Here is a 26,699-nt window from a genome sequence, read left to right on the forward strand (position 1 = left end):
ATGAAGCAGGCAAAAAGGAATACAAACGTCTCAAAAATGAGATCGACAGGAAGTGCAAAATGGCTAAGCAGGGATGGCTAGAGGACAAATGTAAGGATGTAGAGGCTTATCTTACTAGGGGTAAGATAGATACTGCCTACAGGAAAATTAAAGAGACCTTTGGAGAGAAGAGAACCACTTGTATGAACATCAAGAGCTCAGATGGAAACCCAGTTCTAAGCAAAGAAGGGAAAGCAGAAAGGTGGAAGGAGTATATAGAGGGTCTATACAAGGGCGATGTACTTGAGGACAATATTATGGAAATGGAAGAGGATGTAGATGAAGATGAAATGGGAGATACGATACTGCGTGAAGAGTTTGACAGAGCACTGAAAGACCTGAGTCGAAACAAGGCCCCCGGAGTAGACAACATTCCATTGGAACTACTGACGGTCTTGGGAGAGCCAGTCCTGACAAAACTCTACCATCTGGTGAGCAAGATGTATGAAACAGGCGAAATACCCTCAGACTTCAAGAAGAATATAATAATTCCAATCCCAAAGAAAGCAGGTGTTGACAGATGTGAAAATTACCGAACAATCAGTTTAATAAGCCACAGCTGCAAAATACTAACACGAATTCTTTACAGACGAATGGAAAAACTAGTAGAAGCCGACCTCGGGGAAGATCAGTTTGGATTCCGTAGAAATATTGGGACACGTGAGGCAATACTGACCTTACGACTTATCTTAGAAGAAAGATTAAGGAAAGGCAAACCTACGTTTCTAGCATTTGTAGACTTAGAGAAAGCTTTTGACAATGTTGACTGGAATACTCTCTTTCAAATTCTAAAGGTGGCAGGGGTAAAATACAGGGAGCGAAAGGCTATTTACAATTTGTACAGAAACCAGATGGCAGTTATAAGAGTCGAGGGACATGAAAGGGAAGCAGTGGTTGGGAAGGGAGTAAGACAGGGTTGTAGCCTCTCCCCGATGTTATTCAATCTGTATATTGAGCAAGCAGTAAAGGAAACAAAAGAAAAATTCGGAGTAGGTATTAAAATCCATGGAGAAGAAATAAAAACTTTGAGGTTCGCCGATGACATTGTAATTCTGTCAGAGACAGCAAAGGGCTTGGAAGAGCAGTTGAATGGAATGGATGGTGTCTTGAAGGGAGGATATAAGATGAACATCAACAAAAGCAAAACGAGGATAATGGAATGTAGTCGAATTAAGTCGGGTGATGTTGAGGGTATTAGATTAGGAAATGAGACACTTAAAGTAGTAAAGGAGTTTTGCTATTTGGGGAGCAAAATAACTGATGATGGTCGAAGTAGAGAGGATATAAAATGTAGACTGGCAATGGCAAGGAAAGCGTTTCTGAAGAAGAGAAATTTGTTAACATCGAGTATAGATTTAAGTGTCAGGAAGTCTTTTCTGAAAGTATTTGTATGGAGTGTAGCCATGTATGGAAGTGAAACATGGACGATAAATAGTTTGGACAAGAAGAGAATAGAAGCTTTCGAAATGTGGTGCTACAGAAGAATGCTGAAGATTAGGTGGGTAGATCACATAACTAATGAGGAGGTACTGAATAGGATTGGGGAGAAGAGGAGTTTGTGGCACAACTTGACCAGAAGAAGGGATCGGTTGGTAGGACATGTTCTGAGGCATCAAGGGATCACCAATTTAGTATTGGAGGGCAGCGTGGAGGGTAAAAATCGTAGGGGGAGACCAAGAGATGCATACACTAAGCAGATTCAGAAGGATGTAGGTTGCAGTAGGTACTGGGAGATGAAGAAGCTTGCACAGGATAGAGTAGCATGGAGAGCTGCATCAAACCAGTCTCAGGACTGAAGACCACAACAACAACATTGAATTCATGTTTACTATTGTCATCAAACACTATAAAGTTTATATATAGGGGGGGGGGGGTCTACAGTGGCACGTGTCGCTTGAGCACGTTGATTTAACATACGTAAAGACGTGCGTGTAAATACCCAAAATCGCACGTCGTCGCAACTGGCGACCGTAGAAATGAAATCTGAAGCCGGGTCTGCATACTTGCGCACCCCCCCCCCCCCCTACATTTTCTTTGTTTTCGCGAGATGGCGCATCTTGCTTACAGTCTTTTTTGTCCGTTCAAGAATTGAAATCGTGCAAATTTTGCTTCCGAGGTCTGAAATATAATGACAATGACAAAAAATGTGTCCGTTACTGTATATAGTGCAATTTATGGAACTCTACGAGGAACACTCGTGTTCGCGGAACATTAAGCTTGATACTTAGAAATATGAAGGTTGAAGCAAAAGGAGACACTGTAAACGGAATGTGGGAAAATGTACCACATACTGATGAAAATCCCAAGTTTACGAAATACGTAAATGACAGAGAACAGCAAGGTTAGGGATTCAGTTGGGAATGGTTCTTTAACAAAAGCGGTTTATAAGCCGACATTCTTGTGGTTTTCTATTACTGACCGGCTCTTGGAGAACATTATAGTAGCAAGAGAAACGTATATTTCACCCAGAATTTGGAAACCGTAGACTCAGGGATGCGGTAAGTATATTTTTCAGTGAGGCAAATGAATAACCTGAAGCAAGATACCCTGATGCGACTTTTCGCTAAATTCAATTGCCTACGAGACTCTAGAAATGTTCAAAACAGCGTCTGTAAATTAGAAAATGGTTTTGGAAGGAAGCTTTGTCCTCAATTTCCAGCTTCCTAATTAGCATTATAGTCGCTCCCAATTCATTTATCTTCGCAATCCACTGTTGAACCCAACGTCTGCGCCTTCTCTTTTTTCTATTAAACCGTCCTATAACTTTTTGAATTATAATGAAAGCCACGACTCGAAAGTCGGCACATATTAATGGAGCTGTCGCCATGATGAAAAGCTAAACTGTACCTGATTGGATTGAAAATTTTCAAGCCTGTGTGAATGGTTTTGTTTCTTGTTCACGTGCATCTGCAAAGAAGTGAACTGTACTTGTCTATTTTACTGTGTAGACTAGTGGTTTGAAAATGAATTGTAGTTCTTGATTTGGGTAATTCTTGTGAATATCCCTGTGCAGGGCGGCTTCCTAGTGCAAAATTTCTCGTCGCCAGACCGCCACGTCTCCCGTCGCTTGATTCTGTTGAGTAAGTGACCGTTGACTACTCAGTGTAGAGGCAGCCGCCGAGCCCTGCAGAGCAGCAGCACTTGCCTGATAAACTGTAAATTTATTTAGTCTTTGTTTTTTTTTGTTCACGTGCTTCTGCAAAAAAGTTAACTGTACTTGTGTATTTTAGTGTAGACTAGTGGTTAGAAAATTAATCGTAGTTTCTTTGTTGCATAAGTTTTGTGAATATCCTTGTGTAGGGCGGCTTCCTAGTGTAAATTTTCCCGTCGCCAGAAACTCCGTCACGCCACTAGGTTTTAATTTTGTGCTAGTAGGCAGCACACAGTTTAGATCAGTGCACTATAATTTGAATAACTGCCGCTGTGGCCGAGAGGTTCTAGGCGCTTCAGTCCAGAACCGCGCTGCTGCTACAGTCGCAGGTTCGAATCCTGCCTCGGGCATGGATGTGTGTGATGTCCTTAGGTTAATTAGGTTTAATTAGTTCTAAGTCTAGGGGACTGCTGACCTCAGGTGTTAAGTCCCATAGTGCTTAGAGCCATTTGAAACATAATTTGAATATTTGTCTCGTGCAGTAACTTTTCGGCAAACAGGATTTCTAATAACAGGTATCTGTAAATACATCAATCTCAGTAGAGAAATTTATTTCTATAGCAACTTTTAGTGATTCTTTATTCTCCTTTGGTATGTTTTCGAATTCAGCAGCGCCATTTGAGACATTATATTTATTTTATACACAGTACGGTATGGCTAGGGACTGTACTTGTGAGCAGACACAAAGAGAGTTGGCTGCTGTCCATAAACAGCTGGAAGCTGCATTGGCTACCGTCGACAATCTTCTAGCTAATGCTCAGAGTTGCGGTGATGTCGGGGCCCCAGTGACGAGACCTGTTACACCTTTGGTGCCACTGGAATCCCCTGGTGACCCAGACAGCTTCCAATACACAACATCTGACCGGTCCATCCTGACTCCAGAGTGGGTGGCAGACAGAGGTGGGTTCACGTGTCACTGGGCAGAAGGCGAAAGAGGGAGCAGGCAGTGCGGCTGGCTCCCTGCGTCTTAGCAAAAGATATGAGGTGCTACCCAGTGCTGATGATAACTCTGAGCCAACACGGATGAATCTCCTGTTGGGCCAGCGGTCGATTTTCCTGCCCAGTCCGGAAAAGTACAGAGGGTGGGTATGCTAGTCATTGGGAGCTCCAAAGGTAGGTGCTGATGGAGCCTCTCAGGGACATAGCAGACAAGGCGGGAAAGAATTCCAGTGTATATTCGGTATGTTTGCTGGGAGGTCTCATCTGCGACGTGCAGGAGGCCCTGCTGGCAGATATCGAGCGCACTGGGTGCAACTGGCTTCGGTTCTGAGGCCATCCTCGGCTCCTTTCGCAGCTGGCTGATTTGGTGAAGGCAACTGGGAATGCACACAGGGTGCAGGCTAAGCTATTTGTAGCATTGTACCCAGAGTTGATCGCGGTCCTCTGGGTTGGAGCAGAGTGGAAGGTCTAAACCAGAGGCTCAGATGGCTCTGCGACAGTATCGGATGCGAATTTCTCGACCTCTGCTATTGGGTGCAGAACTGTAGGGCTCTCCTTAATACGTCAGGCGTGCATTACACGCAGGAAGCGGCTACTAGGGTAGCGGAGTACATGTGGCGTGCACATGGGGCTTTTTTAGGTTAGAGAACCCCTCCCTTGGGAGCAAAGACAATTTGCCTGTTAAATCAGCTACAGCGACCTCAGAGAATCTTGGTCCTCGTAGATCAGAGATAGAAAAGATTAATATGATTTTAGTAAACTGCAAGAGCATCCAAGGAAAGGTCCAAGAATTAGTATCGCTTACTGAAGATTACAAGGCGCATATAGTATTGGGAACAGAAAGCCGGTTGAGGCCAGATGTCAATGACAACGAAATCCTAAGTCCAGACTGAAATGTTTATCGTAAGGATAGGTTACTCGCCAGTGGTGGCGGCGTTTGATTATTGCAGAAAAAAAGTCGATAAAATCTAGCGAGGTTATCAAGGATTCCGAATGTGAACTAATCTGGGTGAAACTGAGTATCAAAGAACGGTCACAAATTGTGATCGGATGATCTGTAGTTGTAGTGCGCTGCACACAGAACTTGCAGAACATTATTAGTAATTTTCCTGGTCATGTAGTTGTAATAGGGGCTGATTTCAACTTGCCTGGGAGTGTTATGCCATCAAAACTGGTGCCAGAGACAGGGAATCATGTGGCATTGTTCTGGACGTCTTGTCCAAAAATTACCTTGAGCAAATATTTAGAGAACAAACTCGTGAGGGTAAAGTCTTAGACCTCCTGGCAACAAACAGACCTGAACTTACCGAATCAGGTAACGCAGAGGAAGGTATCAGTGATCATAAGGCTGGGACAGCATCTATGATGGTGGGTCTTACAAGGAATTTTAAGAAAGGTAGGGAGATATATTTGCTCAACAAGGATGACAGGATACAAATTTCAGAATATCTCAGCAGTCAGCATCAAAAACTCGCCGATAAGGACAAAGATGTGCAGAAAAAATGGAAAAAATTCAAAGGCATCGTTCAATGTGCCGAGTAAGGTTTTAAGGGATGGAAAAGATCCACCATGGTTTAATAGCCATGTTAGAAAAGCGCTACATAAACAAAGAGCACTTCATTTCAGATTCAAGAGAAGTAAAAACCTAGCTGACAAAACAAAAGCTGAACGAAACGGAACTGAGCGTAAGGAGAGCAATAAGAGAAGCGATCATTGATTTTGAAAATAAGAAATTGTCAACTGATCTGAATAAAAACCCTAAGAGAGTTTGGTCATATGTTAAGTCAGTAAGCGTGTCAAAGTCCTCTATTCATTCTCTCAGTGACCACACCAATACCGAAACAGAAGATAACGGAGAGAAGGGCGAAATACTGAATTCGGTCTTCCGAAGTTGTTTCACCATGCAAGATCGTAACACTGTCGCTCCTTTCAGTTGTCGTAGGAACATCGAAATGGCTCCGATCGCGGAGTTGAAAAACAGCTACAATTGCTTAGTCGTGGAATGGCTTCAGGACCAGATGAGATACCTACAACATTCTATAAAGATTATGTGAAAGAACTTGCTCCCCTTCTAGCAGTGATTTATCATAGATCACTTAGCAACGAAAGGTACCTAGCGACTGGAAAAAAGCACAGGTCATTCCCGTTTTTAAGGCCGTAAGACAGATCCATACAATTGTAGATCTATATTGTTGACGTCAATCTGTTGTAGAATTATGGAACATATTTTATGCTCAAGAATTATGATGTTCTTCGAAAATGAACATCTCCTCTATAAAAATCAACATGGAATCCGCAGACAGAGATCCTGCGAAACTCGGCTGTCTCCGTTCCCCCATGAGATCCACAGCACAGTGGACAACGGCGCTCAGGTTGATGCCGTGTTCCTTGATTTCAGTAAGGCATTTGACACCGTCCCACATTGCCATTTAATGAAAAAAGTACGAGCTTACGGAGTATCGGAGCAGACCTGCGATTGGATTCAAGACTTTCTTGCAGATAGAACTCAACACGTCGCTCTTAACGGAACTAAATAGACGGATGTAAAGGTAATATCCGTAGTACCACAGGGAAGTATGAGAGGACCGTTGCTTTTTTACAATGTATGTAATTGATCTAGCAGAAAGCGTCGGATGCTCTTTAAGGCTATTCGCAGATGATGCTGTTGTCTATACCAAAGTAGCAACGCCAGAAAATAGTAAGAATTTGCAGAACGACCTGCAGAGAATTAATGAATGATGCAGACTCTGGCAGTTGACCCGCTTTGCTACCGTGATTATTATTATTTGTGGTTTGCAGCTCTTGCAGTGACCGTGTTTCAAGACAAAATTACTGGATCCAGGTCCACCTATTAAGCAAACAACTGTTTTTTTTAATATAAAACCAAACAGGATTCAGCGTGCTTGTTCTATCGTCATGGGTTATTCTTTAAGGGCCATCCTCATGGGTTATTTATTCTTTAAGGGCAGTTCACAGTGGCTGACACAGCACCGGCATGTTAGGCTGTATTCACACCATCATCACATCATGACACTTCTCATCAAGTCAATTCAATTCATGTGATCTCAGCTCGTATGGCTGTCCACGACTGGTTTTTCGAGCGAATTGTGGTCTTCGCAAGACGATTCTCAACTGTTTGCACACGCAAAGTGCACATACTGAACACGGAAGTTAATGTACGTGAATGCTGGAGTATGCAGAAAGTACATTTGTCAGACTCAAATGATTTGCAGCGTGCACAGATGGCTTGTATATTAGAGAAGGAAAACAGAAATTCGTAACAACACAAAAAAAAGCATGGGTCGGAGAAATGACATTGTGGGGGAATTTGACACCCTACAGGCCTACGGGAAGAATATTGCGTTTTATTAATATTTTAGAATTTCAAAGGTCCAAATCTTTTTCATTTGTTACGCCAAATTGCACCCAGAATTACTAAAAGGAACTCAGTGTTATGAGCTCTGATTACATCCAATTACCAGTTAAGTTCATTTGTCAGTCCAGTGCAAATTTTTTTGCAATAGTCATCTCTCTCTCCAAATACCTTTCCCTTCAAGATTTATTTGGTTTTCTTTGCATCTCATATTTGGTTTTTAATAGTTCAAGTGCCATAGTTCTACTCGGGATAGATTGTCAAACAACATAAATATTGACCACTGATGCTGGCAAAACTGTTTCACACACAATCTAGAGAGCTACTTAAAAACAAATAAGCCTGTTTCAAACACGCTTTTAAACAAACAATTCTAATACACTACTTTTACAAAAACGACATTTTGCTACCTTAGCAATGCCTGAAAGTTTCAGATCATTTCTTTATCAAACATTTCAGATGCCTGACAATATAAAAACAAATTTCACTAATAATTAACCTTATTCTACTCACATTACTTTTTTCACTTGCAACTATATTGTAGTTCATTTAACTGGAAAATATTAAATACTGTATCGGTATGTATAAAAATCCATTTTATACACACAATAGAGGGCAAGTAATTTAGTACACTCATGTATTAAAATTCAGACTGCTGCCTTACCACATCAATTATTATTTTATCATTTATAATAAAATATAAATTTTAATAAAGTAAGTAACGAAATGAAAATTTATTACAAATGACAAAAATAACGAACAACAGTGACTAAGAGTAACAACCGTGACGAAACCAAGTATGGAGATTAGCTGTTTATCAGGAGAAAATAAGCTTGTGGGTCACATGTTCAACAATGGGTACGATGTCAGACATTAAACCTTTCAGTATTTCAATAATGATAATTGAAACCAACAGGCGTATTGTAATCCAACACGGTTTATTCAATACATGCCACTCAAAAAGCATTACCTTCAGGCGCCACGCATAGTCTGCCATTAACATACGAACCATAATGACAAATATCAACATTTAGCATTTCTTGGAAACAGTACAACTTATTAAGTATATATGCCTGCACGTGCAGCCCACAAAATAGAGCACAGTGGGTCCAATATCAGCTGGATTCTATATCAGTAACAAACCCACCAATGGACAGGGGAATTTTCATCTGACCATTGGTGGGCTTGTTACTGATACAAAAACCATTTGGTTTTGGCCCCGCTGCTTTCGACTTGGTTGGTTATACATGCAGGCGTACATGCTTAATAAGTTGTACTGTTTCTATCTGAAGGCACTTTTGGTATTTGTTATTGTGATTTGTATGCTGATGGCAGATTATGATTGGGGCCTGAAGATGACGCTTTTTGGTGTTGAAACTGGTAGCATGTTTGAATAGACGATGTTGGATTACAATGTAGCTGTTGGTGTCAGTTATCATTATTCAAGCACTTCATGTCTGGCTTCTGTTCCACTGTCCTCGGTGGATTACAAGAGATCAAACTTTTCTTCCCAAGAAACCTTGACGTTCTTTGCTGACATACCTGTGAACAATGTCAGGATGATGTAGTGGTTAGCATTTCTGTCTAGTGTGTTGTATGTCACCATTTCAAGCCTAACCAACAGAAACTGTCATGAAGTGTTTATCATTTCTGGAGGGTTCTTGAAATATATTTGGAATGTTTATATATTCTGGAATATTCAAGATTTGAATAAGTACCAGCATTCTTGAATATTCAATGTTTGTATAAATAGCTGACTCTTCACCATGGAGGATAGTTCTGGTCTTGCCTGTATGATGGTGTTTGTATAAACGTTATTTCAGTGCTAAGTGCAGTATTTCAGTAATGAGTCCGCTTTTGGATTTGGGAAAATGTGGAAATTTGTGGTAAGGTCTTATAGGACCAAACTGCTGAGGTCATCGGTCCATAAGCTTACACACTACGTAATCTAACTTAAGCTAAGGACAAAACACACACCCATGCCCGAGGGAGGACTAGAACCTCCAACGGGGGAGAGCTGTGTGGGCCGTGACAAGGCGCCCCAGACCGCACAGGTACCCCGCTTGGCTTGGATTTGGGCTTGAGTGTAGCTTGTGGCTACGATGTGGCATTCTTTGGCGAGTATGCTATGTACTTCAAACATCATCTTCACCATTGCTCCAATTAAGCAACACAGAAGCCATGGCCTACATGATAGGAACTGGAGTACAAGTAGTACATTATTGCCAAGATCCGTGTACTCAGAAGGATTCCAAACTGGCAGTAAACCAGCTGCACATCAGGCACCTATCAGCATTTCTGGAGATGCTGGTTAGGACCCAATGAAATTTCTGTAAGGACTGGACTGAGTCGCCAGATACAACAGGCTTGTACAATATGAAGTTGCAGTGCCTGTGTTATTCTGAATTATGATGTGATGTTCCTTTGGACATGCACTATGCACTACAGCTGTTATGAAATGACAATGATGAAAATTCATGCCAGACCAGGACTTGAACTCTTCCCGCTTATCATGAGCAGTCTACTTACCATTTGGCTGTCCATGCCTGACTCACAGCCAGACCCAGACCTCCATAAGTCGTCGACCATGCATCTGCAACTTGTAGTCATGCAGCCATTATGTATATTCCCGTACAGGTGAGACCTTTTACTTGAAAGTTGCTTGCCTGGTGTCAGCAGATAAATACGATATTGCAGTGCCTGTGTTATTCTCAGTTATGATGAAATGTTCTTTTGGACATGCATGGTTGCTCATCATCCCGGCTCATCTATGGCCAGCTGTGCTGAAGTATTTCCATGACAGACCAATCTTTGCACACATCTGGTCACCTGAGATCCACAAAGACTGCAGGCAGAATCTAACACAGGTACCACAGTCCAGGTCTCTAGCGATCTGTTAAGACACTACAGTATATGAGCCCATGTAAAGTATGCCAAGCATGGAAGCATGTACTGTACTTACCTCCTGATTGCATGGGTACTGCGCTGAAAAAGCTGTGAAACTTTGGTTAAAATGACTCGGCGAAGGAGCAGAGTTGCCAGTTCATACCCAATATGCCATGTGCTTATGCAATCAACAGTTGTGCCCACACACAAAAAACATGTAAGACCAATACCCCACACAGGAGTCTGCAGCACTGCTGGTTGTGGCTACAGAAAAGGCGACACACCAAGCATGTGCAGCACAAGAAACAGCTGGGTTGGTTGCCATCTGGCCCCTGCCACTCGACTAAGAAATATCAATCACAAGATTGTTTTATTGAAAACAAACACGTGATAGTGAAAAGTTTACTATGTTATGGATAGACAGTTCTCTCTGACTGTCCACCATAATAGCAGTAGACATGAAAATGGTAGGTCAAAGGATAGCAACAGTGATGGTGATAATTATCTCACTGGACAAAATATTGCTCGTCTGCATTCAAATCCTATCTGAGTTAAAAATAGTTAATTCCTGTTAATTTCAATATGAAATAAATGAATATCATATTTAAAATGCTGTCACAGCTATTATTTACGTGAATGAAACGGGAATTAATTTTATGATGGAGCGAATTTTGTAATGTTTGTAATATTTTATTGTTACAAATAAAGGCTGTCAGCACCGAGTATGCCATATTTGGTTCCTAGAGAAGCCATTGTGTTTACATAAATGTCATTTGTTGTACTTAGATAACATATCTGCTGTTCCTTTTTAGGAATTTTCTGTGTGAAGTTAAATTTTCACAGATAAATAAGAAACCAAGCACAAACCTCTATCTTCATGTGTGTAAAATACATATTCATAATTGAAATTCTCTTAGGGAAATTTATTTTGTTTACATTTCAGGTTAATTCTACATTAAGATGGCACATAAATGCGTTAAAGTCATGAATAGTTTTTGCTATGGATGTGGTGGAGTGACTTTTGTTTCTCAGAAGTGACAATTTATTTCATTAGTGTACTTCTGAAGATATGCCAGGAGCTAGGTTATAATATGTCGCTCAAGATGTACTTTTTGGACTCTCATCTCACCTTTTTTGCACGCCATTGTGCCACTGAGTGGCAAGCATGGAGAGCACTTCCATCAAGATGTTACAGAACTGGAAAGAAGGTACCAGGGCAAGTGGAACTCATCTATGCTTGTAGACTATTGTTTGAACGTCATGAGAGATCCTCCAGAAGTAGACTAAAAGAACTGAAATGCTCCGCTGTATAAGAAAATACTATTTCGAAAAGATATGATCCTAGTGGAGAATTGCAACAAAAGCTAGTTGTTCAACAACGCTGGTATCAGTGGTCACGTGAACATTTTCACTCCCTTAGACAAGATTCTGGATATCCATGCGGCACAGATGCCTGCCAGGAACGTCGCATTGTAAGGGCAGCAGCAGCAGCAGCAGCAGATTGTACAGCTACCACAGCAAAGGTAAGAGGGTTTGGGAGCCCAGACGTTTCAACACGAACTGTTGCGAACCAATTATTAGCGGTGGAGCTACGGACACACATCTCTAGCCTGTCCTCCAGTCACCACAGCATCAATGTGAACAGCTCGACTGGTGCCATCAGAAGATCACTTGGAATATGTAATGGCTCGCTATGGTCTTCAGCAATGAAAACAGATTGTGACTACACGCAAGCGATGGTCTTCTGCACATGCAATGCAAACCTGGTGAGAGCTGACTTGTAGAATGTGTTTACCTGAGACAAACTTGTCCCACCCCACACGTTATGGTCTGGGGTGCAATAAGGTACAACTCTCGTTCACCTTTGATGTTTCTAGAAATGACGCTAACCAGCGGAATGTATAATGTTGTTAGACCCATTCTTTTGCCATTCTCGCAACAGTAAGGTGATGTGTTGCTCCAACAGGATAATGTTCACCCACACACTGCCCGTGAAACTCAACACGCTCTGCAAAATGTGCAGCACCTTCACTGGCCAGCAAAAGCTCCAGTCTTTTCTTCAATTCAGCATGTGTGGGATATGACGGAACAAAAAGTGTTTTGTACAACATGTCAGACAACAACTATTACAGAACTACACGAACAGGTCAAGCAGGCATGGCATAATCTATGCCACTATAGTGTTTGCCATCTGTACGATTACCTGGATGTCTGAGTCAGCACCAGCACTGCCCACTGCCCCCCCCCTCCCCCCAGCCGTGGAGGCTACACCATGTACTAATATGGAAGTTTCAGCATGGGTTGATACCTGGTACCTCAGGACTGTGCGTGCTATTTACCTATAAACACACACATCAAAAAAAGTTTTATATTACCTCGGTCCTGAGAATTCCGGAACCTGTACAGTAAATTGGAATAGAGATCAACATAAACATCAGTTCTGCCCTTTTTATTGCTCATGAAAACCACACATTGAATGTTGTACTACCATACAGAGGTGGAGGTCCAGATTGCTGTACACGCTGGTACCTGTAATACTCAGTAGCACATACTCTTACATTGATGTATGTCTGTATTCGTCGAGGCATACTATCCACAAGTTCATCATGGCACTGTTGGTCCAGATTGTCCCACTCCTCAATGGCGATTCGGCATAGATCCCTCAGAGTGGTTGGTGGGTCATGTTGTCCATAAACAGCCCATGTTCGACAGCGTTCATGTCTGGAGAACATGCTGGCCACTCTAGTCGAGCAATGTCGTTAACCTGAAGGAAGTCATCCACAAGATATGCACGATGGGCGCGCGAACTGTCGTCCACGAAGACGAACGCCTCGCCAATATGCTGCTGATATGCTTGCACTATCGCCGCCCGGTGTGGCCGTGCGGTTCTAGGCGCTTCAGTCTGGAAACGCGTGACCGCTATGGTCGCAGGTTCGAATCCTGCCTCGGGCATGGATGTGTGTGATGTCCTTAGTTTAGTTAGGTTTAAGTAGTTCTAGGGGATTGATGACCACAGATGTTAAGTTGCATAGTGCTCAGAGCCATTTTTTTTTGCTTGCACTATCAGTCAGAAGATGGCATTCATGTATCGTACAGTTGTTACAGCGCCTTCCACGACCACTAGTGGCATACGTGAGCCCCACATAACGCCACCCCAAAACAGCAGGGAACCTCCACCTTGCTGCACTCGCTGGACAATGTGTCTAAGGCGTTCAGCCTGACTGGGTTGCATCCAAACACGTCTGTGACGATTGTCTGGTAGAAGGCATATGCGACACATATCGGTGAAGAGAATGTGATGCCAATCCTGAGCGGTCCATTTGGCATGTTGTTGGGCCCATCTGTACCAGGCTGCATAGTGTCGTGGTTGCAAAAAGATGGACCTCGCCATGGATGTCGGGAGTAAAGTGCAGCCTACTGTGCACAGTTTGAGTCGTGACACGACGTCCTGTGGTTGCACGAAAAGCATTATTCAAAATGGTGGCGTTGCTGTCAGGGTTCCTACGAGCCATGATCCATAGATAGCGGTCATCTACTGCTGCAGTAGCCTTCGTCAACCTGAGCGAGGCATGTCATTGACAGGTCCTGTCTGTGTCTCCTCCGTGTCCGAACAAAATCACTTTGGTTCACTCCGAGACGCCTGGACACTTCCCTTGTTGAGAGCCCTTCCTGGCACAAAGCAACGATTAGGACCCGATCGAACTGCAGTTTTGACTGTCTAGACATGGTTGAACTACAGACAACACGAGCCGTGTACCTCCTTCCTGGTTGAATGACTGTAACTGATTGGCTGTCTGACCCCCTCCATCTAATAGGCGCTGCTCATGAATGGTTGTTTACATCTTTGAGCGAGTTTAGTGACATCGCTGAACAGTGAAATAGACTGTGTCTGTGACCAGTATCGACAGTCAACTTCTATCTTCAGGAGTTCTGGGAGCTGGGATGATGCAAAACATTTTTTGATGTGTGTGTAATCGTTTCATGTACTCCATATGAACTGTTGCCACAATAAATCTTGGGTGAATTGGAGACCTTTAAAGGGTACACTAATTTTTCCCCGCCAGCATATATCTCACAAGAAGGCAATGACAGTAAAATTAGAGAGATTTGAGCTCACATGGGATCTTACCAACAAATTCTCATCCTGCGCATCACTAGTGATTGGAAAAGGAAAAACGAGCAAAACGGCAATGGTACACAATACATGTTACGGCAAACACTATAAGGTGGCTTGTAGAGAATGGATGTAGATTCATAAACACATTTTCTAAAAAATGAGTTTCTTTATTCGTTATATACACATTTACATTGGGAAAAGCGATGTGATAAAAAATCCGAGTCTCTCTCACAGCCAGTAAAATTAACGTGGCTACCCATCAGAGAGCAGGACACGTTCTCTCTCTCGTCCATTTTGCAGACACTGGACACAGGCAGCAGTTAGCGAGCAGTGCAACCCCCTGCCAGTGGTGCAGTGCCCGGGATGTGTCGTCATCGGGCGCTGGACATGCGCGCTAGCAGGGCAGTGATGGCGAGGCAGGTGCCCGCCTCAGCCATGCCTGTCAGCAGTGACGACACGAAGGGCCAGGCGCCACGCCCGGGGTGCGCTACCGACTCCGCCACGAAGTCGGTGTACAGCGACACATCCGTGACGGCGACACCGAGGCCGTTGCGGCCGTTCCTGATGACGACTCCCACCAGCTGGCCGGAACAAGTCAGTGGTCCACCGTCGTCAGCCTGTGTGTAAAGTGTTACTTTAGTTCCCCTTTATTTTTCTTTTAGCATCAGTTTTGCCGCAGCCAGTTAGTTGTATGCAATTCTGTTCCTTGAAATTGCGAGGTATCCATAAGTTAAATTTTTAATTTGGACTGTAATAACTTTAACATAACAGTGTATGTGATTAAGATAAGTTTATGCATTCATTCAGTACTTCACAGTAATCCCTACTTTATTCAGGCAGAAATGGTCCCAACAATTGTTCTGCAAATGCGCTGACTACCAGGCATACTTACACAAATTCATAAAACATGGAGACATCGACCGATAACATACAAACAAGTTTGAGAGCGCTGTTCCACTGATAAATCTGAAACGACGAAGAGGAAATCTTATTTTTCGACAATTTCCTTAAAAAAAGGTTTTCCACTGTCAAAAATATTTTTTTATCAGAAGCTGAATCACATCAATTGCTCGGTGTGGTATCTGCATTATGTCACCAATCGTTTTATCCTCCTCCCCTAAGACAGAAGTGGTGTTATGTTCAAGCAAGCAATGAATTATTTTCTGCAGATAGTAAGATGATGTTTCAAATTAAATGTTTAACATTAGTCTTTACGATTATTTCAGAATTTGGTACAGTGATTACAAGATTTTTTGCAACTAAACTTTTCTTTTTTGTTTTTGGTGCTAATTTACATTGCCATTCCTGAAGAGAGATAAGATTCTCTCTTTTTTCACCTCAAAATGATGAAGTACTGTTTCCACTCCGTTTTTTTCACAAAACCTATGAACAGCAGTTGCAGGGAGAGCACCAAGCTTAGTCTGTACATAAGTTGCGAATTCCTCTATAGTACTTCCTATTAATGGCATCTCCTCTACACATTTATCACATGTAAACTCAACAATTTTACGACTTTCTATTCTGCAGATTTCTGGACCCTCCTTAATCGGCCAAAGAAATAAGGAATATTCATGTCACTTGCGATTTGGAGGGGCCAGTCTCGTAGAGCTCCTTGGAGCATTGACTCTCACAAGCCGTTTTATATCTTTCGAACAGTCTTTCTTTTACACTTACCACATTTCATTTTTAGTAAATAATTCTTACTGCGCCAAATATTTCTTCCTTTCGTACGATTCATGTTCAGATTTACAACTGCTTAACTTTAAGCATTTCATCACTCCATCATCGAACATTCACAGCCTTTTCCTTTCCACCAAAAGCTACTACAGTACACCTTCTCTTTGGACTAGGAAGGTATTCTTGTTCCAGGCTCTTATCGGCACAACAATCTGTATCTGAACCACAATTGATGGAATCATGAGAGTTATTTTCTATTTCTTCTAATATATTCACAGGCTCTAACAAAGTTTTGATGTCGTTCCAATGTATATGCAAGAAATGAACGTATATAACGCATATATACGTCTTCAGAAGAATTAGGTGATTTCTATTGCATATCAAGTTCTTTCCTACACTATCTGATCGAAAGCATCTGAACACCTCTTTGCAATGCAGAATTGACCAACACATGTCATGTCACATGAACCCAACAGTATAAAAGGAGACAAGGAGTATTGAGTTGTCAGTGGAGAGGCAGTATGTGTTGCTCAGAGAAGCTGAGTGAGTTTTAACGTTGACTAATAATGGGATGTCACTCGAGTAACAAATACATGAGGGACGACCCTTACAAATCTGCTCAAGTCGACAGCTGGTGATGTGATTGTGAATTGGAAACCTGAAGAAATGCCGGCTGGTGCGGCCGAGCGGTTCTAGGCGCTTCAGTCTGGTCGCAGGTTGTAATCCTGCCTCGGGCATGGATGTGTGTGATGTCCTTAGGTTAGTTAGGTTTAAGTAGTTCCAAGTTCTAGGGGACTGATGACCTCAGATGTTAAGTCCCATAGTGCTCAGAGCCATTTGAACCATTTTTGAACCTGAAGAAACAACACCGAAACCAAGAACAGAAAGATTACACGTATTGATGGACAGGAACCTTTGAGTATTGTGAAGGGTTGTTATACCAAATTATAAGTATTTGACGGAAAGAATAACTCACAGGTTCCAAATGGCTACCAGTAGGCAGAATGCGCAGCAACTGCGTGTAGCAACCTTTTTGGTATGGGCTACAAAGGTTGGGCAGTTCCTTGTGAGCCACACGTTTGTGTAGTCAATGTTATGCAACACTTGTCGTATTGTAAAGAGCAACACCATTGGACAGTGGATGATTGGAAATAAGTGGTTTGGAGTGCTGAATCATGTTATATTTATGGCATTGCAATGGAAGGTGAATGCCTGGACAATGTTATCTGCTGTCATATTTATTACCAACCATGAAGGGTGGAGGAGGTAGTGTTACGATATGGTTAGGATGTGGTTCCCTTATTGCGCTTAAGGAAATGCTAAGAATATGAACAAATTTTACAGCTCTATGAATTGTGTCCAACAGAGTAACAGTTCGAAGACACTGTGATGTCCTTAGGTTGACAGAAAATCCTAGGAAGTTCTGGTCTTACGTTAAATCAGTAAGTGGCTCGAAACAGCATATCCAGACACTCCGGGATGATGGCATTGAAACAGAGGATGACACGCGTAAAGCTGAAATACTAAACACCTTTTTCCAAAGCTGTTTCACAGAGGAAGACCGCACTGCAGTTCCTTCTCTAAATCCTCGCACAAACGAAAAAATGGTTGACATCGAAATAAGTGTCCAAGGAATAGAAAAGCAACTGGAATCACTCAACAGAGGAAAGTCCACTGGACCTGACGGGATACCAATTCGATTCTACACAGAGTACGCGAAAGAACTTGCCCCCCTTCTAACAGCCGTGTACCGCAAGTCTCTAGAGGAACGGAGGGTTCCAAGTGATTGGAAAAGAGCACAGGTAGTCCCAGTTTTCAAGAAGGGTTGTCGAGCAGATGCGCAAAACTGTAGGCCTATATCTCTGACGTCGATCTGTTGCAGAATTTTAGAACATGTTTTTTGCTCGAGTATCATGTCGTTTTTGGAAACCCAGAATCTACTATGTAGGAATCAACATGGATTCCTGAAACAACGATCGTGTGAGACCCAACTCGCTTTATTTGTTCATGAGACCCAGAAAATATTAGATACAGGCTCCCAGGTAGGTGCCATTTTCCTTGACTTCCGGAAGGCGTTCGATACAGTTCCGCACTGTCGCCTGATAAACAAAGTAAGAGCCTACGGAATATCACACCAGCTGTGTGGCTGGATTGAAGAGTTTTTAGCAAACAGAACACAGCATGTTGTTATCAATGGAGAGACGTCTACAGACGTTAAAGTAACCTCCGACGTGCCACAGGGGAGTGTTATGGGACCATTGCTTTTCACAATATATATAAATGACCTAGTAGATAGTGTCGGAAGTTCCATGCGGCTTTTCGCGGATGATGCTGTAGTATACAGAGAAGTTGCAGCGTTAGAAAATTGTAGCGAAATGCAGGAAGATTTGCAGCGGATAGGCACTTGGTGCAGGGAGTGGCAACTGTCCCTTAACATAGACAAATGTAATGTATTGCGAATACATAGAAAGAAGGATCCTTTATTGTATGAATATATGATAACGGAACAAACACTGGTAGCAGTTACTTCTGTAAAATATCTGGGAGTATGCGTGCGGAACGATTTGAAGTGGAATGATCATATAAAATTAATTGTTGGTAAGGCGGGTACCAGGTTGAGATTCATTGGGAGAGTCCTTAGAAAATGTAGTCCATCAACAAAGGAGGTGGCTTACAAAACACTCGTTCGACCTATACTTGAGTATTGCTCATCAGTGTGGGATCCGTACCAGATCGGGTTGACGGAGGAGATAGAGAAGATCCAAAGAAGAGCGGCGCGTTTCGTCACAGGGTTATTTGGTAAGCGTGATAGCGTTCCGGAGATGTTTAATAAACTCAAGTGGCAGACTCTGCGAGAGAGGCGCTCTGCATCGCGGTGTAGCTTGCTCGCCAGGTTTCGAGAGGGTGCTTTTCTGGATGAGGTATCGAATATATTGCTTCCCCCTACTTATACCTCCCGAGGAGATCACGAATGTAAAATTAGAGAGATTAGAGCGCGCACGGAGGCTTTCCCGCGAACCATACGCGACTGGAACAGGAAAGGGAGGTAATGACAGTGGCACGTAAAGTGCCCTCCGCCATACACCGTTGGGTGGCTTGCGGAGTATAAATGTAGATGTAGACAGTTTTTTATAAGCGTGACAGTGCAACTTGTGAGAAAACAGCATCTCTGAGGCAACAGTTTGTGGACAACAACGTTCCTAAAATGGAATGGCCTGACCAGAATGCTGACATGCGCCCAATAAAACACTTTTGAGATGAGTTATAACGTCGATTTTTCTCCAGACCCCAGTGTCGAACGTCTACTTTATCTGGTTTTGGCTCTTGAGGAAGAATGGGCTGCAATTCCTCCACAGACATCAGACACCATATTGAAAGTGTTCTGCACGGAGTTCAAGGCAATATGAAGATGGAGGGTGAACACATCCCATATCATTGTCCACTAATAGGTGTTCAGACTATTCTGATCAGATAAGTACATTTCATCTCTTTAGAATGAGAGCATTTACTGGATTCCACATTACTACTAAACACTGGAACCTGTATAAAGGCAAATTAGTAGGCACATATCAAGATAACACAGTTAATATTAATTCATCTCTACTGTCAACTCTTACCAATAATACTCTTTAACTTAATGATTATGGCTATTAAATGAGTTGAAAATTCAAAGTGAATAGTAACTGAACAATTGTGTCAGAGAAAGTATCAACGGAAACTGAAATTCACTTTGCAAATTACAATCTGGTTGTGTCGTGTTATCTGTTTACCAGTGCACTGGCAACTACAAGGTATAAGCCTGCCATGTTGCACATGTGCAGTCTGATATAGCTCCAAGTAGGGGTGCACATTTTCCCAGCTGGTTGAGGCCTACAAATCTGGCCATTTTCAACATATTTTTAAAAATACTTGCAGTCCATTTTAGCAGCTAAAGCTTCGGCAGAGCATTTCTTTTGGTATATTTTTCCTGTTTAAGAAATTTCACGACATGTTTCAACATTTCAGATCGAATCACTCCCTTGTGAGTTTGGAGCCCCTCCTTATACACTTCTGAGAAACCCTGTATATTCATACGTCTTCACTAAATTTCGACAAATTTCGGTCGGGTATGAACCACTGAAGAGAATACATTTTGTAATGGCACAGTTTCGAAGCTTACAGATTGCATGAGCAATATTCGTAGCAGAATGTTTCACCTAAGATTAAGTACTGTATCTGTATCACAATGTGCGTCATCACACAATTACTTGGGAGCAGTGAACAAAACTGTCAACTTTGGGAATGGAAAGAATTGTTGCCATGTAGTGTAATTATTCTACATTTGAACTACTTACATGTGTATAAACATCACCGTTCTTTGGAGCCACACAGATGAGTGGAGTAGTGACATCAGTGTCCTTGGGGCCCAAACACTTGTCCTGCGTCTGCACGACAACATCCATGTGACGTAATGTAGTGGCATTGTTTTCGCCTCGCTGAATCAGGAAAGACAGAAAATTCACACACATTAGATTCTGTGGTTCTATAGCTGTGAGCCATATATGACAAAGGTGAACACTAGACTTAATATCCATGTAGTGCATAACATGGAGCATCAACAAAAGTGAGGCACTTTCAGGATTGAATGACCAGTTGGAGACAGGAAGTATTTCTTCTAACAAATAAATTTGATTTTGTGGGGCTTGCTATACTTGCACATAACTGGAATATTATGTGATTATGAGAGAAGCTGAACTATGGAAAATTTCATGTGAAAAATTAGAACCAGAACGATTTTCCTGAGTGTCAACAAACAGGGAATCGGTCTGTATCTGATTGGGATGTAGTAAGGCGGGGAGGGCGGAGGGGGGGGGGGGGCGCTACAAGGTTCTGTTATGGATCTGTAGCTTTTATCAATGTGTACCAATAACCTGTCACTAAACATGATGATTGAATTTTTTTTAGTGGTAGTCCAAGATGGGAATATGAACTGTATACGGTGGAGAGTTTTTTGAGGTGGCATTGTGCATGTTGCTCTACTTCCTGGAGGACAAGGGTTTCAATGTGTGATATGTCATTCAGGAGTTTGGGATTGCACAGCAGGAGAATTTTACAGATGGTGAGAAGGTATTGCAAGGAGGTTTGGGACTGACTGATATAGTTTTGCAGTAATATGTTGGTGAAGATTAAGGATTGATGGACTTCGAACAGATGGAGGTCATTGTGGAAGTAAGGGTGGCAGTAATTTGATGGTAAAGCCATTTGGGAGGATTCCAAGAGCCAAGCAACAATGAAGGAACAGTATGTGGGTCTGGGTACTGGCTAGGGATAAGGAAACATTTTTTGTATTGACTCAGATGGATGGAGCAGGGATCCATGGTGGAGGATAAAAACGCGTAAAAATACATAAATAACGTAGAAACACGTCCGAAAAAATTCGAAAAATATACCCAAACAAGTGGGAAAAATCACGAAAAGGATGAAACAGATGAAGTAAGAGGAAAAAAGATGAAATCTGAGGGAGCAGGATGATAATGAAAGGCGAAAACCACTTGAAATTTGCGTGAAGACACAGTGAGATCAAAGAAAAAAATAAATAAAAAGATTGTAAATTTGGTTGCAGGTCTGTGGGTGGGTAAGTGTGAAGAAGGGGATGGCATATGTGACTAGATAGGTGAAGTTAGTAGGTATAGCGAGGAGAAGGGGTTGGGATGAGAAGGGGTTGGTAGGAGAAACGCTACTCACGTTAGCCCAGGACCCCCAGCCACTGAGCTGACAGACGGTGCCCGGGGCTGGGGCGCTGGTCGCCAGTGGAATGCTCCGCACTTTCTCCCCCAGCTTCATCGGCTTCTTCAGCTGCAACACAGTGTTCTCTATGTAGTTGCCACTCTAATTACGAGATGCTCCTAGACAGTAAGTACAGATGCAGAGAAAGCTATTTATAGAGAAAGAAACAAGGCTTAAAATATCTACATGCACTATCTGATCAGAGGTACACCCCTATGCAAGCAGCATTGACCGTCAGGTGTCACGAGAGGTGGACCTGTCAGTATAAAAGGAGGTGAAGAGTACTGTATTGTCAGCAGAGAAGCATTAACCTGACTGGATCACTCAAGAGAATTTAGTGATTTTGAACTTGGTCTAGTATTGGATGTCACCTGACTGGCAAAGCCATCAGTTCTTCTAACGCTGACCTTAGTCAACTGTTGGTGATGTGTCTGTCAAGCGGAAATGTGAAAGGACAAGCACAGCTTAATCACGATCTGGCAGACCACCTGTAGAGGAGACCCTCAAGCATTGTGGAGAGTGGTTAAAAAAAAAAAAAAACATGAAATCAGCAGAAAGAATCACCCGTTGGCTCCAAAGTGCTACCAGCGATCCAGATAGCACCATGACTATGCACAGGTAGCTAAAAAGAATGAGTACAATGGTCAAGCAGCTTCCCATAAACCATATCTTTCTGTAACCATTGATAAGTGAAGCTCGAGCTGATGTAAAGATTGATGCTGCTGGACATTGGATGACCGGAAACAAATGATTTGGAGTGATGTTTCATGCTACACCCTGCGGCAGTCTGATGGAAGGGTTCACTTTGGAAATGCCTAGTGAACGTTACCTGCCATCATGTGTAGTCCCAACAGTCAAGTATGGAGGAGGTTGTGTAGGAGTCCAGATGTGTTTTTCATGGTTAGGATATGGTCCCCTTACATTTTACAGCTGAGGAACAGTGTTGATATGATGACTGTGTCAGTACTTGTATGACAAGGAACCCTGTCATAACAGTTTGTGGACAATAACATTCCTGAAATGGGTTAGCTTGCCAAAGTCCAAACATGAGCCCAGTGGAACACCTTTGGGATTAGTTAGAACGTCAACTTTGCTCCAGTCCCCTAGCGTCCAGCATCGTTACCTTCTCTGGTTTTGGCTCTTGAGGAAGAATGGACTGGCATTCCTCAACAGACATCTCACTGAAAGTGTCCCCAGCAGAGGTCGAGCTGTTATAAAAGTGAAGGGTGGTCACACTACATACACTATGTGATCAAAAGTATCTGGACACCCCTAAAACATACGTTTCTCATATTGGGTGCATTGTGCTTGGTGTGAGGAGCATAAACGCTGGACGATTGAACAGTGAAAAAACCTTGTCTGGAATGATGAATCACGGTACACAATGTGGCGATCCGATTGCAAGGCGTGGGTGTGGCGAATGCCTGGTGAACATCTGCCAACGTGTGTAGTGCAAACACTAACATTCGGAGGTGGAGGTGCTATGATGTGGTTGTGTTTTACATGGAGGGGGCTTGCACCCCTTGTTGTTTTGCATGGCACTATCACAGCACAGGAATACACTGATGTTTTAAGCAACTTCTTGCTTCCCACTGTTGAAGAGCAATTTGGGGATGGCGATTGCATCTTTCAACACGATCGAGCACCTGTTCATAATGTACGGCCTGTGGTGGAGAGGTTACATGACAAGAACAGCCCTGTAATGGACGAGCCTGCACAGATTCCTGACCTGAATCCTATAGAACACCTTTGGGTTGTTTTGGAACGCCGACATCGTGCTAGGCCTCACCGATCGGCATTGATATCTCTCCTCAGTGCAGCACCCCGTGAAGAATCGGCTGCCATTCCCCAAGAAAGTTTCCAGCACCTGACTGAATGTATGCCTGCGAGATTGGAAGTTGTCACCATGGCTAAGGGTGGGCCAACACCAGCATTAATGATGGAGGGCGCAACGAACTTTTAAGTCATTTTCAGCCAGGTGTCCGGATACTTTTGATTACATAGTGTATTTATGTTCACTAATAGGCGCCTGGATACTTTTGATCGAATAGTGTAGTTCTCACCATTCTGTAGGCACTTGCCACAGCAATATGTTCTTTGAGCTCCACATTGTTGTAGAGTTTTTTTACTACCATGAAACATTTTCAGGTGCTAAAGGAAATAGAAGGCGTTAGGGGCAAGGTAAGTGTTGTATGGTGGGTGCTCATTCTGGCTGCAACAAGACCCCTATAAGAGTTGTCTTGTCTTGTTTACAGGATGTCGACCATTGTCATGAATCAAAACAATACCATTTGCAAATTTTCCATGGGACGTATTCTGCATTACATGATACAGTTTCGTAAGTGCCTATTTGCCAATCGCTTTGTTGTGTTGCAAACACCAGTTCTCACCTGATCACTGCCCGTATTACAGCAGCTGTTAAAAACAATCAGGTAGGTACAATAAGGACTGACTACGGTCTCTCTAAGACCACTTTTTTTTTGACACATAGAATGAATTAATAGTTTGTATTACCCATGTTGGTTACAGACCATATTTCAAGTGAAATATAAAATAGTCCTTTAATATAAGTACAAGCCGACAAAACAATGCATGTCTCAACTAGAAGTTAAATGAGTCTAACTCTTAGTTTTGCGAATAACGAATCAGGAGAAATACAGGAGAGATACAGGAGAGATTCGTAGGGTTTTAGTCATATCCAAAGACTGGAGTGTACAAAGCATAGCCATTGTTTTGTTCCAAGTGCTAAGCACGTGGAATTCTGATAAAAACAAATTATCATAGCAAACATAAGGCGGCTGCAGTGCAATGGCAGGGAAAAATTATAGCGCTCTTTCTATTGTAAAACAAGCCCTCTTCATCCAATGCTATCTACATTGGTTGGATCTAGCACTTCTCCATGATTGTAAAAAATTACGCAAGTGAAAATTTTTCTGGCGTATCTATAATCATTTCACGCATTTTTAGCCGTTCCAGTAACACAAGTGAACTTCTGAGGGAAAGAGGATTTAAACTACCAAGCACTCATGAAAGAAGGAGGAATTTTCATTCATGCGGTGAACAAAATTATTGTTCTTCACTTTACAGACCTGAGAGCAACAGTTAATGATGTGATAAATAATGAAGTGTGGGATCATAATTCATTAAACCAAGCAATTGGGCTATATAGTATACTGGATGGTCAGACTTTTCTTTTTCTACGGCAGCTGTACAATTTGATTTTCCAATATAGAAGTATCTCGTTTGACATCTAGCAAAGAAAAATTGCGAACATAAGATGCTGTAAGGTCAAAATTGAAAACTGCATTAAGGCTGTTGAAAGACTAAGATGTGAGGAAATCATTCTGAAATGCAGAGTAAACGCGAAGAACCTTATAAATCTGGTACGAATATCTGAAATTAATTTTTAATGAAACAGAAGCAAGTATTCAGAAATTCTAAATAACTGACAAAGTAATAGTAAACATAGAAACTGGATTCCAGAACTTTCATAAAACATATTTTACAGAACCTGTAAATGAGAAAAAGTTCTCAGGTTATAGTAGGCCAAACAAGTTCCTGATACATAAAGTTGAAAAACTACTTAAAATGTATCCTTTTTTGGCAGTGCAAAACCGAAAGAAGAACTTTACGTTTATTTACAGCAGTGAGGATAAACGTGTACAGCCTCAAGACGTCCTTAAATCTGTTATTTATAAGCAATGGACTAAAAACGTTCTCTCAAAGAGTGAAATCACTGTCGTTGGTTCTTGCAATTCCAGGAACCACCGCATATCTCGAAAGAAGCGCGAGTACATTAAAACGCGTTTAAGGGGACATTGTCTGTCCTATGCCGCCATCTGTCCTATGCCGCCAATGTTAAATTATCAAATTTTGTGACCCATTAACTTGGAAACTTTTTAAGATATCAACTTACAGTTTTCCGTAATTATTGAATACACCTTTCTAGATACACTGAACTAGAATTATTACCAACATTGTATTGTGGAGCATGTTATCTTTTTTTTCTGACACTCATTTTTTTTGACAGAATTTTGTAAATAAATGAACAAAAAAGCAAAACAACTCAGGATATTTTAATTATTCTAGTTCCATATGTGTTGAATCTCACACTTGGCATGCTGTGAAAATTTCATGTCTCTACCATCAGTACTTTTATAGAAAACGGGTCATTTATTGCAAAAAATGTAGTTCAGAGATATTGAGGTTTAAAACTTTTTTATTACAAATTCTTATACAGACTTACATTTCTGTCTCTTTCATGCACTAGAATTGCCCTGGCCTATAGTCTGTCTCTCATTCAGTGTCTCCAGAACCTTAAGTCTTTCATAGTTCCCACCGTTAAAAGTTATTATAGCATCAGACATCCCTGTCTTCCCATGTAAACACGTCTTTAGTAGCTCAGGGTTTGCAAATCTCCGTAAATAGGTTTGATTGCCTGCATTACTGCCAAAGTAAGAGAATGTTTATGTGAAAATTCATGCAGGGTGCCAGAAAATTCAGGTTGCCTATATTCACACCAAGTGTTTAGTGGAGGTGGACACAAAGCATGACTGGCTTTTCATCAGTTGATATTCGATAAAAGAAAGTGATTCACGTAGCTCTTTTCATCTTCTCTAAATTGTCACAGTTATTTTTACCCTTAGTCATTTTATTTACGCATAAAAAGCAATAGAAGTTAGCTAACTAAAAAAATAGCCAATAATCACACTGCTTTCAACGAAAACTAGTATCAGAAAAAAGGACTGATT

The 26,699-nt window shown here is 42.0% G+C and overlaps 1 protein-coding gene across 1 annotated transcript in view; it reads right to left on the bottom strand.

The window, feature by feature from the left end:
- Window positions 1-14,651: 14,651 nt before the first annotated feature.
- Window positions 14,652-26,699, bottom strand: part of LOC126215175 (chymotrypsin-1-like) — a 91,333-nt gene continuing 79,285 nt past the window's right edge. Inside the window, exons 5-7 of the mRNA XM_049941841.1 lie at window positions 21,907-22,017; window positions 20,517-20,657; window positions 14,652-15,122 (exon numbers count right to left, since the gene is read on the bottom strand). Coding sequence (XP_049797798.1) covers window positions 14,877-15,122; window positions 20,517-20,657; window positions 21,907-22,017 — 498 coding nt within the window. The 3' untranslated portion in view covers window positions 14,652-14,876. The remainder of the gene's footprint in view (window positions 15,123-20,516; window positions 20,658-21,906; window positions 22,018-26,699) is intronic.

Source organism: Schistocerca nitens, chromosome 12, assembly GCF_023898315.1.
Source record: "Schistocerca nitens isolate TAMUIC-IGC-003100 chromosome 12, iqSchNite1.1, whole genome shotgun sequence".
Lineage (NCBI taxonomy): Eukaryota > Metazoa > Arthropoda > Insecta > Orthoptera > Acrididae > Schistocerca > Schistocerca nitens.